The 15465-nt window shown below is 41.3% G+C and overlaps 1 protein-coding gene across 2 annotated transcripts in view; it reads left to right on the top strand.

Moving 5' to 3' along the window:
- kcnh4b (potassium voltage-gated channel, subfamily H (eag-related), member 4b) overlaps window positions 1–15465 on the top strand; it is a 169977-nt gene that overhangs the window by 98650 nt on the left and 55862 nt on the right. For both annotated transcript variants that reach the window (XM_072561492.1, XM_072561493.1), the window contains exons 7-10: window positions 649–856; window positions 5474–5668; window positions 6530–6729; window positions 12479–12728. In XM_072561492.1, the coding sequence (XP_072417593.1) occupies window positions 649–856; window positions 5474–5668; window positions 6530–6729; window positions 12479–12728 (853 nt within the window). The remainder of the gene's footprint in view (window positions 1–648; window positions 857–5473; window positions 5669–6529; window positions 6730–12478; window positions 12729–15465) is intronic.

The raw sequence follows: 15465 nt of genomic DNA, 5'->3' as shown, positions 1-15465 counted from the left end.
TGTCTTAACAACATTCCTCCTAATAATATTTTTAGTTTGCTTTTAGTTAATTTGAATTTAAAGATCCTGGTTCCCCAGTTAATTTAGAAAACAAAATAGTTAATGGAAAAATAAAAACTTAAGTAACTCAGTAATGTTCCCTGCCAACAATTAATTCCTGTTGCATTTATGACCCAGGATGTGTACTGTTCAAATGAAAAAAGATGTTATCCATGTGATACTTTCAACAAAATTGTAACCATGTTTATAGAGAACAGTCTACATTAAATCCAGGACAGTAGTTTCAGACACACATTAACGGTAGAACAAACGGACTCATAATTACAATTTACGCAGAGATTGGTTGTGGTCGAGATATTGGCTTATTTGCCTCTTGGTGTACTGGTAGTGACACAAAAGTACTTCTTCATTAAAACCTCCCTCTGACTTTGTTAAATATCATGCACAGAGGAAATCTCCCCCTATCCTGTTTGTTCTGTTTTGGATATATGTGCCTGGGACACACACTTAGAAGTTTTGGTTATTGATAATTCATTTACTCAAAGTAAGTCTAATGAAGTGTCAGCTTAAACCTAGCCCTCACAATCAAAAAAAATCAATTACATCAGAAAAAGAACATGACAGGAATTGTTCTAATTTTTTTTCCAGACCTCTCTGGTTCACTTGTTGAAGACTGTGCGTCTGTTGCGGTTGCTGCGTTTATTACAAAAGCTTGACCGGTACTCCCAATACAGTGCTATGGTCCTCACACTTCTAATGTCAATGTTTGCACTGCTCGCTCACTGGATGGCCTGCATTTGGTATGTGATTGGCAGGAGGGAGATGGAAATGAATGATCCACACACATGGGACATTGGTAAGATTAGACAAATATTTGACTTACACCTGTAAATCTTGAAACTTAACAAGTAATTGTTCACTGGCAGCTGAGCATAAACCACTCTGGGTGCATTCTTGTTTAAAAATGTCTTGAATATTGGGTCCAATTTAGTCAATTGGAAGAAAACTAGATCATAATAGATAATTAATTTGTGACTTATTGCAGATCTGAGGGTACTCTTTATTTAGAAATCCATGAGTGCTATGCTGTGTTTGACATAATAATGTTAAAATGAAATTGTATGTAACCTTTAACACCAACAGTTGCTGTGTCTTTCTGAGGTCAATTAAAGGTTTTTAACAAGAGCCAATTGGCAATAAAATTGACTGTCTTTACTTAGAAGAAAATTGTGACACAGAAATTTTGTTCATGTGGCATCTGTCTTTGTACTGTTGGTGCCAATGCCCATATTTTCCTATTGGTGTTAACTCAACATCAGTAACAACATATTTATATCGAACAGATTGAAATTATAGCAGTTGGAAAATCTAGGCATGTACGACATTCTTATTCATTACCAAAGTGCCACTGAGCCAACACAACAGCACACTGCCATTTTTTTCAATTATTTATCTCAATGGCTTTGTTGTCTTGCCAAGGGTTAATATTATGATTCTGAGAAAGCAATAGAATGGTGATGATCCAACTGTCATATTGAACCTATTCAAAGACATAGCATAATGCTGCCAAGTCTGTTAGCTACAGTCTATCTCCTGCAGCAATCAAATTTCAAATCAGAGAAATAAAAATTGATTGGGCATAAAACACTGAAGCAATAAATTAAGCCAAAATGTTCCTTCTGACAATGATTGTCAATTAAGTCCTTATGTCATATTGTGAAAAGCATCACATCCCTTTTAACACCATTAAAATTTCATTAAATTGAATTCAAAACATGAAATATATTTGCTCAGCTATGTTAACTCGACAGGAAATGTTGCCAGACTGGATCTGAGATACTGAAGCAAGTTACACAAAATAATTCTCACTGTTTGATTTTCTGAGTATTCCATATTTGTGTGTGCCATTGGAATAGGTAGTCTTCTCACAATAGCTAAATAGGCACGGCCCATGCACAGTAATGTGTAGGGAAAACACATTTTTTTAAGACAGTACCTGTTGATGGATGACAAATTTTCACAATAACCAATTAACTGTAGCCAACATTGTCTTTTACAATAAATATTTTTTGTGTTCATTGAAAACACCCACACTTATTCTAAGGATCATTAGTTGGACTGTTCCTATGTATTTAAAGATATACCTGTTCATTGTTTTAACTAATCACCTAACAGAGGAAAAGATTTTTTTCACTCAGAGGGTGATAGAATTTTGGAATTCTCAATCCCAGTTAATGCTAAGTCTTTGTTTTAGTGATACATTTTTGGGCAGCAAGGGCATTAGAATTATGAGGACATAATGAGAGAGTGAACTTAAAGTAAAATAACAATCATGTTGGTCAGTACTGCAGAAGTTAGACATTGCTAAAAAGATTCAAAGATTCTCATCTTACACTTATCAGAACTAAAGCACATAGAAAACCAACTTTAGAAGTGATGTAGCATAAGAAGGTGGTGCTGATTGATTGGACTCTGGTCAGCATGGGGACATAGCAGTAACTGTTAACTGCCTTAGTTGACTGATTATATTCAACGCAGGCAAAACAACCTGACCAATGGACAAAGTGAATGGTTAAGCTGGTGGATGAGGTAGCAATCACCAGTTCTGAAGAAGGATCGCTGGACACGAAGCATTGACTCTGCTTTCACTCCACAAATGCTGCCAAATCTCCTGACCTTCTCCAGCAATTTCTGTTTTTGTTTCCAATCAAGCAAATTTCTTTATCCTTGTTGATGTCGAGTTCCTTGAGTATTATTGAACTCACACTCGTTCAGGCTGTTCCATTATACTTCTGACTTGTTACTTGCATCTGGTGGACAGGTACTGGGTGGAGGGGCTCAGGGCTTATTCTTACTAGGCAAGAGAAGTAAACGCTATCAGGGATGGAAGGAAATGTGGAATGCAAAACACAAATAGATCATCAGGTTGGCAGCAGAATAGACGTGAGGGGCTCACTGATCTATTTCATTGTTGTGTAAGGAGGTAGGATCCCCCCCTAAGGGACCTTAATGAACTAATTGAGTTTTTGTACCAATTCATAATTTTAAGTTCCAGATATTTCTAGATTCTATGACTTCTGTGTCACGGAACGGAATTGCACAATAAAGTGAAGCAGATACTGCAAATTTAATGTATTAAAGATTGTTTCTAGGCCACATACATTACAATCCAGATGTCATATTTATCTTATACCTTCATTCACCATCTCCAAGATTCACTTGTTCTGTGCTTTCTTTGCTGCACTTGCCACTCAGTGCTACCCACAAACCTCATGTCCTGATATCTCCAGTTTCTCACTGTTGAACTTATAGATTCAGCATAAAAATAATGGATTAGTTGACTTACAAGTAGCATAACTTCCCACCTCAGGCGACTGACTGTGTGGAGTTTGCACGTTCTCCCCGTGTCTGCGTGGGTTTCCTCCGGGTGCTCCGGTTTCCTCCCACAGTCCAAAGATGTGCAGATCAGGTGAATTGGCCATGCTAAATTGCCCGTAGTGTTAGGTAAGGGGTAAATGTAGGGGTACGGGTGGGTTGCGGGTCGGTGTGGTCTTCTTGGGCCGAAAGGCCTGTTTCCACACTGTAATGTAATCTGTAAAAAAATCTGTAACTATATAGATGCAGGCAAAAGCAGCAGGAAACTGTTGGTACAATATCTGAATTATAAGATAAACTGCAAACCAAGACATGAACAGTTAATGATAAGGTCCTGGAGACAAAGAGTCCTAGGGGTGCAGGTGCACAGTTCCCTGAAAGTGGAGTCGCAGGTAGACAGGGTGGTGAAGAAGGCATTTGGCATGTTCGCCTTCATTGGTCACAACATTGGGTATAGGAGTTGGGATGTCATGTTGTGGCTGTACAGGACATTGGTGAGACCACTTTTAGAATAATGTGTGCAATTCTGGTCACCCTTCTAAAGGAAGGATATTGTTAAACTTGAGAGGGTGCAGAAAACATTTACAATGATGTTGCTGGGATGGAGGGTTTGAGTTAATGGGAGAATCTGAATAGGCTGGGGCATGTTTCTCTGGAGCATCGGAGACTGAGGGGTGACTTTATAGAGATTTATAAAATCATGAGGGGCATAGATAGGGTGAATAGCCAAGGTCTTTTTCCTAGCATGGTGTGGTGGGGTCCAAAACTAGGGAGCATAGGTTTAAGTTGAGAGGAGAAAGATTTAACAAGGACCTGAGGGGTACCTTTTTCATGCAGAAAGTGATGCATGTATGGAATTAACTGCCAGAGTAGTGGTGGGGGTGGCTATAATTACAACATTTCAAAGGCATTTGGATGGGAATACGAATAGGAAGGGTTTAGAGGGATGTGGGCCAAATGCTTACAATGGGACAAGGTCAGATTGGGAGGTCAGGTTGGCATGGACCAAAGGGTCTGTTTCCATGCTGTATGACTCTATGACTCTAAACTCTTTACAAACAATAAAACACACACAAGCTTTAGAATGTCAATCCAGTAACTTTTGACTCATTTTGGAAACAGGCAGTAAAAGCAAGAAATATAAATCCTTGAGCTATGATCCAAATTGTCCTTTCTTTGAAGTAGCGGACAGGCTTCTTTAATCAACAAGCTGTTTAACAATGAGTATTTGTGTTCCTTTTGTTCATAGAAACCTTCCTGATCTGTACATGCATCTACCCATTATTAAGTTCTTATGTTGTAAATCAGTAATGCATTCCCACCAAAGTTTTGTATCTTCTTCTAATTCTTATCTCTTCACGTACTGATTGCATTAGTTATATTCCAATGTATTTTGAAAGCCTTCCCAGGTACGGTTTGGTCTTTGTAACTGGGGAGTTGGTTAGTTCAGTTGGATGGTTTGCAATTCTCATCCTGATTGAGATCACCATTAAAGCTTCACCTCCTTAATCTTACCCAGGCCTGAGATGTTGTGATCCTCAACTTCATGTCAACACCAGCTGTTCCTTTCCAATGAGAAAGTAGCCTATGGGGATTTCCACTTTTTTGTTTTTAGTAGTCTGTACTTCAATATTCTCAGTTTTACTTGTAATATGTGTTATGGGGCCTGTAGAGAGCAATCACTTTTAAACATTTTATTCAAATTTCCACTGATGGATTAGAAAGACCATGTGAGAAGATTTCAAGTTTGATGATTTTTATTGTCATAAATAAATTAGAAGCGACATTGACTAAACACTATTTTAGGAGGCAACTCTAAATAAAAGAAAACATGTTTCTTAGTTAATTTTTAAAAATTACTAAAAGTCCCCAGCATAGTAACACGCTGTCTCTTAAGTCTCTTTCATTTTCCAGGAACCAGTCCAAAGCTATTCCCAACACCTAATGTCTTGCTTCCTTCTTTAGGTGTCACAGCCTACTGAATGCCTGAGTGTTAGGCTTTTTTGGAGGTCTAAATGCAGGTTTGTGTGTATGTTTTGCCCACGTGAGATTTAGTGCATTTTGTGACTTTTTGAATTTCTAATTATCCTTTCACCAGGTTGGTTAAATGAGCTTGGAAAACGGTTAGAGATGCCATACACAAACAACTCAATTGGTGGTCCATCTGTCAGAAGTGCCTATATTGCTGCCCTCTACTTCACCCTGAGCAGCTTAACCAGCGTCGGCTTTGGAAATGTTTCAGCAAATACAGATGCAGAGAAGATATTTTCAATCTGCACAATGCTTATTGGAGGTAGGTAACTTTGTTCCAGTCATATTTTTCTCCTATTCAAGTATCTGAAGATAACAAGCAGGAAAAATCTTTCAGTTCTTCAAACCAATTTCACATATTTCACAGGTAAAGTATCCTGACAAGATAGCCGCTATACTCTGTTTGCCCCGGCCCCATGTCCACAGCTGTACGATCTACTAGGAGAGAGAAAACCCCAGTGACAATGGGGAGATATGGTCTGGATGGAGAACATAAAGCTCTGGGAAATTCCTCTCTGAGCTGAGCAAGTGATTAGGAAACTACATTGACAGATGTATTGATTGCTTATCTATTCATTTATCACTTAGTGTGGTCCCTATCCCCAATAAGAACTGATCTTGCTGCTTTGTGAAGGTGTGCTATGAGTCAACATCCAATTGGTCACACTTTCACCAATCTTCCAGTGACAGCTCCTATTATCTCCTTTGGGTCAGTATTGTTCTGTTTGGTTACATTCCCATGATGCATGATCCCCTCAAGACATTTTGCTATGGTACAGGGGATACATGCTTGCAAGTTGTTATTATAGACATTCTGTCACAAGGATAAGACAATGATTAATTTATATGATTATTCATGATAGGCTAAAACCATCAACCGGCCACAGAAACTTCTGCGCTTTCTGACTGAAACCAATGTAAAACATAGGCTGACATAGTAATCATAATGGATGACTATATCACATCAGTTAAGTGGTTCAGCTGTTGAACTGGCCATTAAACCTAACGGCTTGTAAAAATGTTGGGGAAAAGAACTCTCAAGTGAGTTGGTTTTTCTTCCCTCCATTATAAATCAGAATTTAACTTCTTTTCACAGCTTTGTCTATTCCATCTTTCCTTCTAGCTCTAATGCATGCCGTTGTTTTTGGGAATGTTACCGCCATCATCCAGCGCATGTACTCAAGGCGCTCCCTCTATCACACCCGAATGAAGGACCTGAAAGACTTTATTCGAGTTCACCACCTTCCTCGACAGCTCAAACAGCGAATGCTGGAGTATTTCCAGACGACGTGGTCAGTGAATAATGGGATTGATGCCAACGAGGTAAAACGCCCTGGAATTCTGCTCTTGCATTCATTGAGTGTTGAACCTTTAACGTAGCCAGCAGTCCATTTGCTGAGTCTGGTGTTCAGTTGTTCTATGTTTGATTATGTGAGTCTGTTTAATGTCGACGCTCACTGTGCTTGATTGCTTCAGCCCAGGTGTGGATTTAGAGAAACATAAATAAGCCATAGAAAGATTTGGCTGTGAGAACTAGAAGCAGAGGAATGTATGGAATATGAGCAGGATTTGGTGTGCCATTTAACCATGGTTGATCTGCCTCATTACTATTTCCTGCACTATCCCTCTATTCCTTGTTATCCCAAATATGTGGAAATCTATTGATCTCCATCATGAATAAACTCAATAATTCATTTTCCACAGTTCTTTTGGATTGGGAATTCCAAAGATTAACCAGCCTTAATTCCTCCTTATCTCAGTTCCCCAGCCAAGGGAAATAGTGTTTCTGTGTCTCACCTGTTATATAACATAGAACATAGAACATTACAGGTCAGTATAGGTCCTTCAGCCCTCGATGTTGCGCTGACCTGTCATACCAACCTGAAGCTCATCTAACTTACACTATTCCATGTACGTCGATATGCTTGTCCAATGACGACTTAAATGTACTTAAAGTTGGCGAATCTACTACCATTGCAGGCAAAGCATTACATACCCTTACTACTCTCTGAGCAAAGAAATTACCTCTGACATCTGTCCTATATCTATCACCCCTCAATTTAAAGCTATGCCCCCTTGTGCTCGTCATCACCATTCTTGGAAAAAGGCTCTCCCTGTCCACCCTATCTAACCCTCTGATTATCTTATATGTCTCTATTAAGTCACCTCTCAACCTTCTTCTCTCTGACGAAAACAGCCTCAAGTCCCTCAGCCTTTCCTTGTAAGACCTTCCCTTCATACCAGGCAACATCCTAGTAGATCTCCTCTGCACCCTTTCCAAAGCTTCCACATCCTTCTTATAATGCGGTGACCAGAATTGTACACAATACTCCATGTGCGGCCACACCAGAGTTTTGTACAGCTGTAGCATAATCTCATGGTTCCAGAACTCGATCCCTCTATTAATAAAAGCTAAAACACTGTATGCCTTCTTAACAACTCTGGCAACTTTCAAGGATCTGTGTACGTGGATACCGAGGTCTCTCTGCTCATCTACACTACCAAGAATCTTACCATTAGCCCAGTACTTTGCATTCCGGTTACTCCGACCAAAGTGAATCACTTCACACTTGTCCGCATTAAACTCCATTGGCCACCTCTCAGCCCAGCTCTGCAATTTATCTATGCCTCTCTGTAACCTACAATATCCTTCGTCACTATCCACAACTCCACCGAACTTAGTGTTGTCTGCAAATTTACTAACCCACCCTTCTACACCCTCATCCAGGTTGTTTATAAAAATGACGAACAGCAGTGGACCCAACACCGACCCTTGCGGTACACCACTAGTAACTGGACTCCAGGATGAACATTTCCCATCAACCACCACCCTCTGTCTTCTTTCAGCAAGCCAATTACTGATCCAAACTGCTATATCTCCCACAATCCAATTCCTCCACATTTTATACAATAGCCTACTGTGGGGAACCTTATCGAACGCCTTGCTGAAATTCATATACACCACATCAACTGGTTTACTCTCATCTACCTGTTTGGTCACCTTCTCAAAGAACTCAATAAGGTTTGTGAGGAATGACCTACCCTTCACAAAACCTTGCTGACTATCCCTAATCAAATTATTCTTTTCTAGATCCTACCTCTTATAACCGTTTCCAACACTTTGCCAACAACTGAAGCAAGGCTCGTTGGTCTGTAATTACCGGGATTGTCTCTACACCCCTTCTTGAACAGGGGAACCACATTTGCTATCCTCCAGTCTTCTGGCACTATTCCTGTAGACAATGACTATTTAAAGATCAATGCCAAAGGCTCGGCAATCTCCTCTCTGGCTTCCCAGAGGATCCCAGGATAAATCCCATCCGGCCCAGGGGACTTATCTATTTTCACACTCTGCAGGATTTCTAATACCTCCTCCTTGTGAACCTCAATCATACCTAGTCTAGTAGCCTGTATCGCAGTAATCTCCTCGACAACATTGTCATTTTCTAGAGTGAATACTGTTGAAAAATATTCATTTAGAGCTTCCCCTATCTCCTCTGACTCCATACACAACTTCCCACTACTATCCTTGATTTTCCCTAATCTTACTCTCATCATTTATTCCTTATATACCTATAGGAAGCCTTAGGGTTTAGCCTGATCCTATCCGCCAACAACTTCTCATGTCTCCTCCTGGCTCTTCTGAGCTCTCTCTTTAGGTCTTTCCTGGCTACCTTGCAACCCTCAAAAGCCCTAACTGAGCCTTCACATCTCATCCTAACATAAGCCTTCTTCTTCCTCTTGACCAGAGATTCCACTTCCTTCGTAAACCATGGCTCCCGCATTCCACAGCTTCCTCCCTGCCTGACAGGTACATATTTATCTAGGACACACGTAGCTTTTCCTTGAATAAGCTCCACATTTCTAAAGTGCCTACCCCCTGCAGTTTCCTTCCCCATCCTATGCTTCCTAAATCTTGCCTAATCGCATCATAATTGCCTTTCCCCCAGCTGTAACTCTTGCCCAGTGGTAAACACCTATCCCTTTCTATAACTAAAGTAAACATAACAAAATTGTGATCGCTATTACCAAAGCGCTCACCTACTTCCAAGTCTAACACCTGGCCGGGCTCATTACCCAGTACCAAATCTACTGTGGCTTCGCCCCTTGTTGGCCTGTCTACATACTGTGTCAGGAAGCCCTCCTGCACACACTGGACAAAAACTGACCCATCTATAGTACTCGTATTATAGTGTTCCCATTCGATATTTGGAAAGTTGAAGTCCCCCATGACAACTACCCTGTCTCTCTCACTCCTATTGAGAAATATCGTTGCTATCCTTTCCTCTATATCTCTGGAACTATTCAGAGGCCTATAGAAAACTCCCAATAGGGTGACCTCTCCTTTCCTGTTTTTAACTTCAGTCCATACTACCTCAGTTGACGAGTCCCCAAACATCCTTTCTGCAACTGTAATGCTGTTGACCCTTATAAGAATTCTATTTGCCTCTATGAGATCATCCCTCATTCTTCTGAAGTCTAGAGAATACAGGCTTCATGTCCACAATTCCTCCTCATTGGAAAATCCTGCCATCCCAGGAATCAGTTTGGTAAACATTCACAGCGCTCCCTCTATAAGCTTTCTTAGTTAAGGAAACCAGAACTGCACAGAATATTTCAGGGTGTGGTGTCTCCAAGACTTTATACAACTGCAGCAAGATGTCTTTACTCCTGTATGCCAATCATCTTGTAATATAGGCCAACATGCCAATTTCATTTCTAATTACTTCTTGCATCTGCATGTTAGCTTTCAATGACTTATGAACATGGACACCCAGGTACCATGGACATCAACAGCTCCCAGTCCATTTCTCAACACTTAGGAAATGCTCTTCATTTCTGGTTTTCCTCCCAAAGTAGCAGTTTTAAGTAAGCAATTATAAAGTGCTGGGAATAAAACCCTGTTACACACATTGGTGAGAATGTTCCCAAATGTTTTTAAAATATGAGATAAACATTAAGAACCGACTGGCAAGTGAGGGTGAACATCTCACCAAATCACAGGCCTCGATACAGACACCAATAAAAGGTCAGTAGCTTCTGGATTCTAAAGTCTGTCCCTCCAGGCCTGCCCCTTGGGGGATCCAGTAGTGAGAAGATGAGTTTTTGGATTTTCTTCTGCTCACAGGCTGCGGTTCCTTGGAAGAAGAGGGTCTGAGGTGAGAGCAGGGGCTGGCATTCAGAGGCCATCTGCTTGCACCCTACCGATAACTCTGATTGCCCTAGATTAAGGCTATTGGGATCTCCCCGCTGTCTCCCAACTCAACAGACTGTCACTGTGGTTTCTCAGTCAGAACACCACTCACCTATCACATTCACTGAGGAAGCAGCTAACCAGGGAGATGGTGAGATGAGGCCATTAAAGGTCATTAATTGGTAGCAAGTCCAAAAAGTCACCAATGGAATTTGTCACTCATTATATTCATTGTTGAGGTGGTGAGAATGAGGATTAACTCACAATAGGATTAACTCACCACATTATTTCTCTTTCTCATTACATCCCTCACCACCTCCAGGGAGTGAAAAAAAATTACACCCATGGAAACTAGAAAAGAGATTTGTTTTTGGAGATATTAGTACTTATCATGGTCCAGCCAAATCTGGTGATGAGTCATATTTACTGCACTAATACTTGAACTCAGACTAACTCTATCCTCCAAACGAAAACTTGAATTTAGACTAGTGCTACCTACTGCCCCAGTACATCTCACTTTCTCATTGCAGTTTTGGAGACTGAGATTGAATATAAGAAATTGCAGGGGCTTCAAAGTATTGAAAGAATTCAGTGAAGGTTAGTTGTCCAATCACTTGTTCTGAGAAATTAAATAGCTTCTCTAGACAAGAAAATCTTTGTTGAGGCTGGATAAGATTTGAAGTGAATGAATGTTGATCCAAAATGATGCATCAATGGTTGACTTTGGGCCTGGCTAATTGTGTTGGTATTGTAACATAGAGATGTGAATTGGAAAAATCCACCATTTTGAGATCATAGAGTCATAGAGATGTACAGCATGGAAACAGACCCTTTGGTCCAACCCATCCATGCCGACCAGATATCCCAACCTAATCTAGTCCCACCTGCCAGCACCCGGCCCATATCCCTCCAAACCCTTCCTATTCATATACCCATCCAAATGCCTCTTAAATGTTGCAATTGTACCAGCCTCCACCACATCCTCTGGCAGCTCATTCCATACACATACCACCCTCTGCATGAAAAATTTGCCCCATAGGTCTCTTTTATATTTTTCCCCTCTCACCCTATACCTATGCCCTCTAGTTCTGGACTCCCCGACTCCAGGGAAAAGACTTTGCCTATTTATCCTATCAATGCCCCTCATAATTTTGTAAACCTCTATAAGGTCACCCCTCAGCTTCCGACACTCCAGGGAAAACAGCCCCAGCCTGTTCAGCCTCTCCCTGTAGCTCAGATCCTCCATCCCTGGCACATCCTTGTAAACATGTTAAAGAATCTTGCATCTCTTTTTCTTGGCATGATTAAATTTATTGAAACCGCCATAATCAAATTAGTTATTTTTGATATAGTGATACACTTATTGTATAATACCTTAAGGCCATGCAGCAACTCTAGCTCATAGGACATGCAGTTTAACTTGCTCATTCCATTGCACTAATGTAATTGCTGAACCAGCCTCTGTGAGGTACCCATAGGTGGTAGCATGTAGATTTGATGCTTGTTCAGAGTAGTGTGACTGAGAAAGCAGGAATTATAAACATAACCTGAATCACTTTACTCAGTGATATTCCAGGTTAGTAGTGTAAACTGGATGTAGCATTGTAGAATCTGTTGTGTTCTTTGGCTATCCTTCTCCAGAGCTATATATAATATCTCTGAGCTTGTTAAAGAATAAAAGACCAGGAGTAGGCTATTTGGTCATTCAGGCCTGTTCCATCATTCACTATGATATGGCTGATCATACTACATAGTACCCTTTTGCCTCATACCCTTTGATCTCTTTAGCCCTAAGAATTCTATCTTAACTCCTTTGTATGGAATGTATGAAAACACATGTTGGGTTTGAAATTCAAATCTTCACTTCATGTTTTGCAGCTTTTACGAGATTTCCCGGATGAGCTACGCGCAGACATTGCTATGCATCTGAACAAGGAGATTCTGCAGTTACCCCTGTTTGTATCGGCCAGTCGTGGGTGCCTGAGATCATTGTCTCTCCACATCAAAACATCTTTCTGTGCCCCAGGAGAGTACCTCATCAGACAGGGTGATGCCTTGCAGGCAAATTACTTCGTGTGTTCAGGTTCAATGGAAGTTCTCAAAGACAACATGGTACTGGCCATTCTTGGTAAGAGCTAGTAGAGTTTGCACTTAGCTGTTGGCATTTTCTTTCACATTCCATTTGACGTATCTTGCAAAATTCTTCAGTTGAATGTGGTCATTAGGTGACCAAAAGATTGTTCAAAAAGGCCTGTATAAAGGAAAAGAGAGAAGTAGAGTAGTTTAAGGTGGGAATTCTAGAGCCCCCTGCAGCTAACAGCACAGTCAGTACTTGTGTACAGTTAGAGAATAGAAGACGTTTCTTTGACCTAATTTTGGCTTGTTAAATGCAGGTGTTCTTTAGTGTAGAGATCAGTTTTGCAATTCTCAGTGTGTCCGTTTTAAGCAACTTCAGCAAGCCATCACTTAAACCAATGTGGCATTTGTGTCAATTTATCTCATTTTGGGTAGACATACAATGTTCAACACCTGGCATCATTCCTTGTAATGCTAGGAATTTAAATTTCACTAATTACTGGACTATTTATTTCTTTACTTTTCCAATTTATTTTACTTTCCTGAGAATTTGATCTTAAGTATCTGTACCTAGGCACCTTTGAACCTAAGATGGTGCTATAACGCGGTGACTGTAAACATTTCACTGTACTCATTTGAGTACATATGACAACAAATGGTATAACGGCTGCAGAAAGGAAGTTTGAGGGAGATCTGCCTCTGGAGGTAGTATGGGCTGAAGTCAGAAATAGGAAAGGTGCAGTCACCTTGTTGGGTGTTTATTATAGGCCCCCCAATAGCAGCAAAGATGTGGAGAAACAGATTGGGAAACAGATTTTGGAAAGGTGCAGAAGCCACAGGGTCGTAGTCATGGGCGACTTCAACTTCCCAAATATTGATTGGAAGCTCTTTAGATCAAGTAGATTGGATGGGGCGGTGTTTGTGCAGTGTGTCCAGGAAGCTTTTCTAACGCAGTATGTAGATTGTCCAACCAGAGGGGAGGCCATATTGGATTTGGTACTCGGTAACGAACCGGGACAAGTGGTGGGCTTGTTAGTGGGTGAACATTTTGGTGATGGCGACCACAATTCTGTCACTTTCACCTTGGTTATGGAGAGGGATAGGTGCACACAACAAGGAAGTTTTTACAATTGGGGGAAGGGAAATTACGATGCTGTAAGACAGGATTTGAGGAGCATACGTTGGGAGCATAGGCTGTCAGGGAAGGATGTGGTGGAAATGTGGGACTTTTTCAAGGAGCAGATACGACGTGTCCTTGATATGTATGTACCGATCAGGCAGGAAAGAAATGGTCGTGTGAGGGAGCCTTGGTTGACGAGGGAGGTTGAATGTCTAGTAAAGAGGAAGAAGGAGGCTTACATAAGGTTGAGGAAACAAGGTTCAGACAGAGCAGTGGAGGGATACAGGATAGCCAGAAGGGACCTGAAGAAAGGGATTAGGAGAGCTAAGAGAGGGCATGAAAAATCCCTGGCGGATAGGATCAAGGATAACCCCAAGGCATTCTATGCGTATGTGAGAAACCTGAGAATGACGAGAACGAGGGTAGGTCCGATCAAGGACAGTGGTGGGAGACTGTGTATTGAGTCGGAAGAGATAGGAGAGGTCTTGAACAAGTACTTCTCTTCAGTATTTACGAACGAGAGGGACTGTATTGTTGAAGAGGAGAGTGTGAAACGGACTGATAAGCTAGAAGAGATATCTGTTAGGAAGGAAGATGTGTTGGACATTTTGAACAACTTGAGGATAGACAAGTCCCCCGGGCCTGACGGGATATATCCTAGGATTATGTGGGAAGCAAGAGAGGAAATTGCAGTACCGTTGGCAATGATCTTCTCGTCTTCACTGGCAACGGGGGTGGTACCAGGGGACTGGAGAGTAGCGAATGTTGTGCCCCTGTTCAAAAAAGGGAATAGGGATAACCCCGGGAATTACAGGCCAGTTAGTCTTACTTCTGTGGTAGGCAAAGTAATGGAAAGGGTACTGAGGGATAGGATTTACGAGTATCTGGAACGGCACTGCTTGATTAGGGACAGCCAGCACGGATTTGTGAAGGGTAGGTCTTGCCTTACAAGTCTTATTGAATTCTTCGAGGAGGTGACCAAGCATGTGGATGAGGGTAGAGCAGTGGATGTAGTGTACATGGATTTTAGTAAGGCATTTGATAAGGTTCCCCATGGTAGGCTTATGCGGAAAGTCAGGAGGCATGGGATAGAGGGAAATTTGGCCAATTGGATAGAAAACTGGCTAACCGGTCGAAGTCAGAGAGTGGTGGTAGATGGTAAATATTCAGCATGGAGTCCAGTTACAAGTGGAGTTCCGCAGGGATCAGTTCTGGGCCCTCTGCTGTTTGTAATTTTTATTAATGACTTAGATGAGGGAGTCGAAGGGTGGGTCAGTAAATTTGCAGATGATACAAAGATAGGTGGAGTTGTGGACAGTGAGGAGGGCTGTTGTCGGCTGCAGAGGGACTTAGATATGATGCAGAGCTGGGCTGAGGAGTGGCAGATGGAGTTCAACCCTGCCAAGTGTGAAGTTGTCCATTTTGGAAGAACAAATAAGAATGCGGAATACAGGGTTAATGGTAGGGTTCTTGGTCAGGTGGAGGAACAGAGGGATCTTGGGGTCTATGTACATAGATCTTTGAAGGTTGCCACTCAGGTGGATAGAGTTTGTAAGAAGGCCTATGGAGTATTATCGTTCATTAGCAGAGGGATTGAATTCAAGAGTCGTGAGGTGATGTTGCAGCTGTACAGGACTTTGGTTAGGCCACATTTGGAGTACTGTGTGCA

This window comes from Chiloscyllium punctatum, chromosome 42 (genome assembly GCF_047496795.1).
Source record: "Chiloscyllium punctatum isolate Juve2018m chromosome 42, sChiPun1.3, whole genome shotgun sequence".
NCBI classification, from domain to species: domain Eukaryota; kingdom Metazoa; phylum Chordata; class Chondrichthyes; order Orectolobiformes; family Hemiscylliidae; genus Chiloscyllium; species Chiloscyllium punctatum.
Note: the sequence above shows the minus strand (reverse complement) of the source record. Positions and strands in the feature narration are given on the sequence as shown.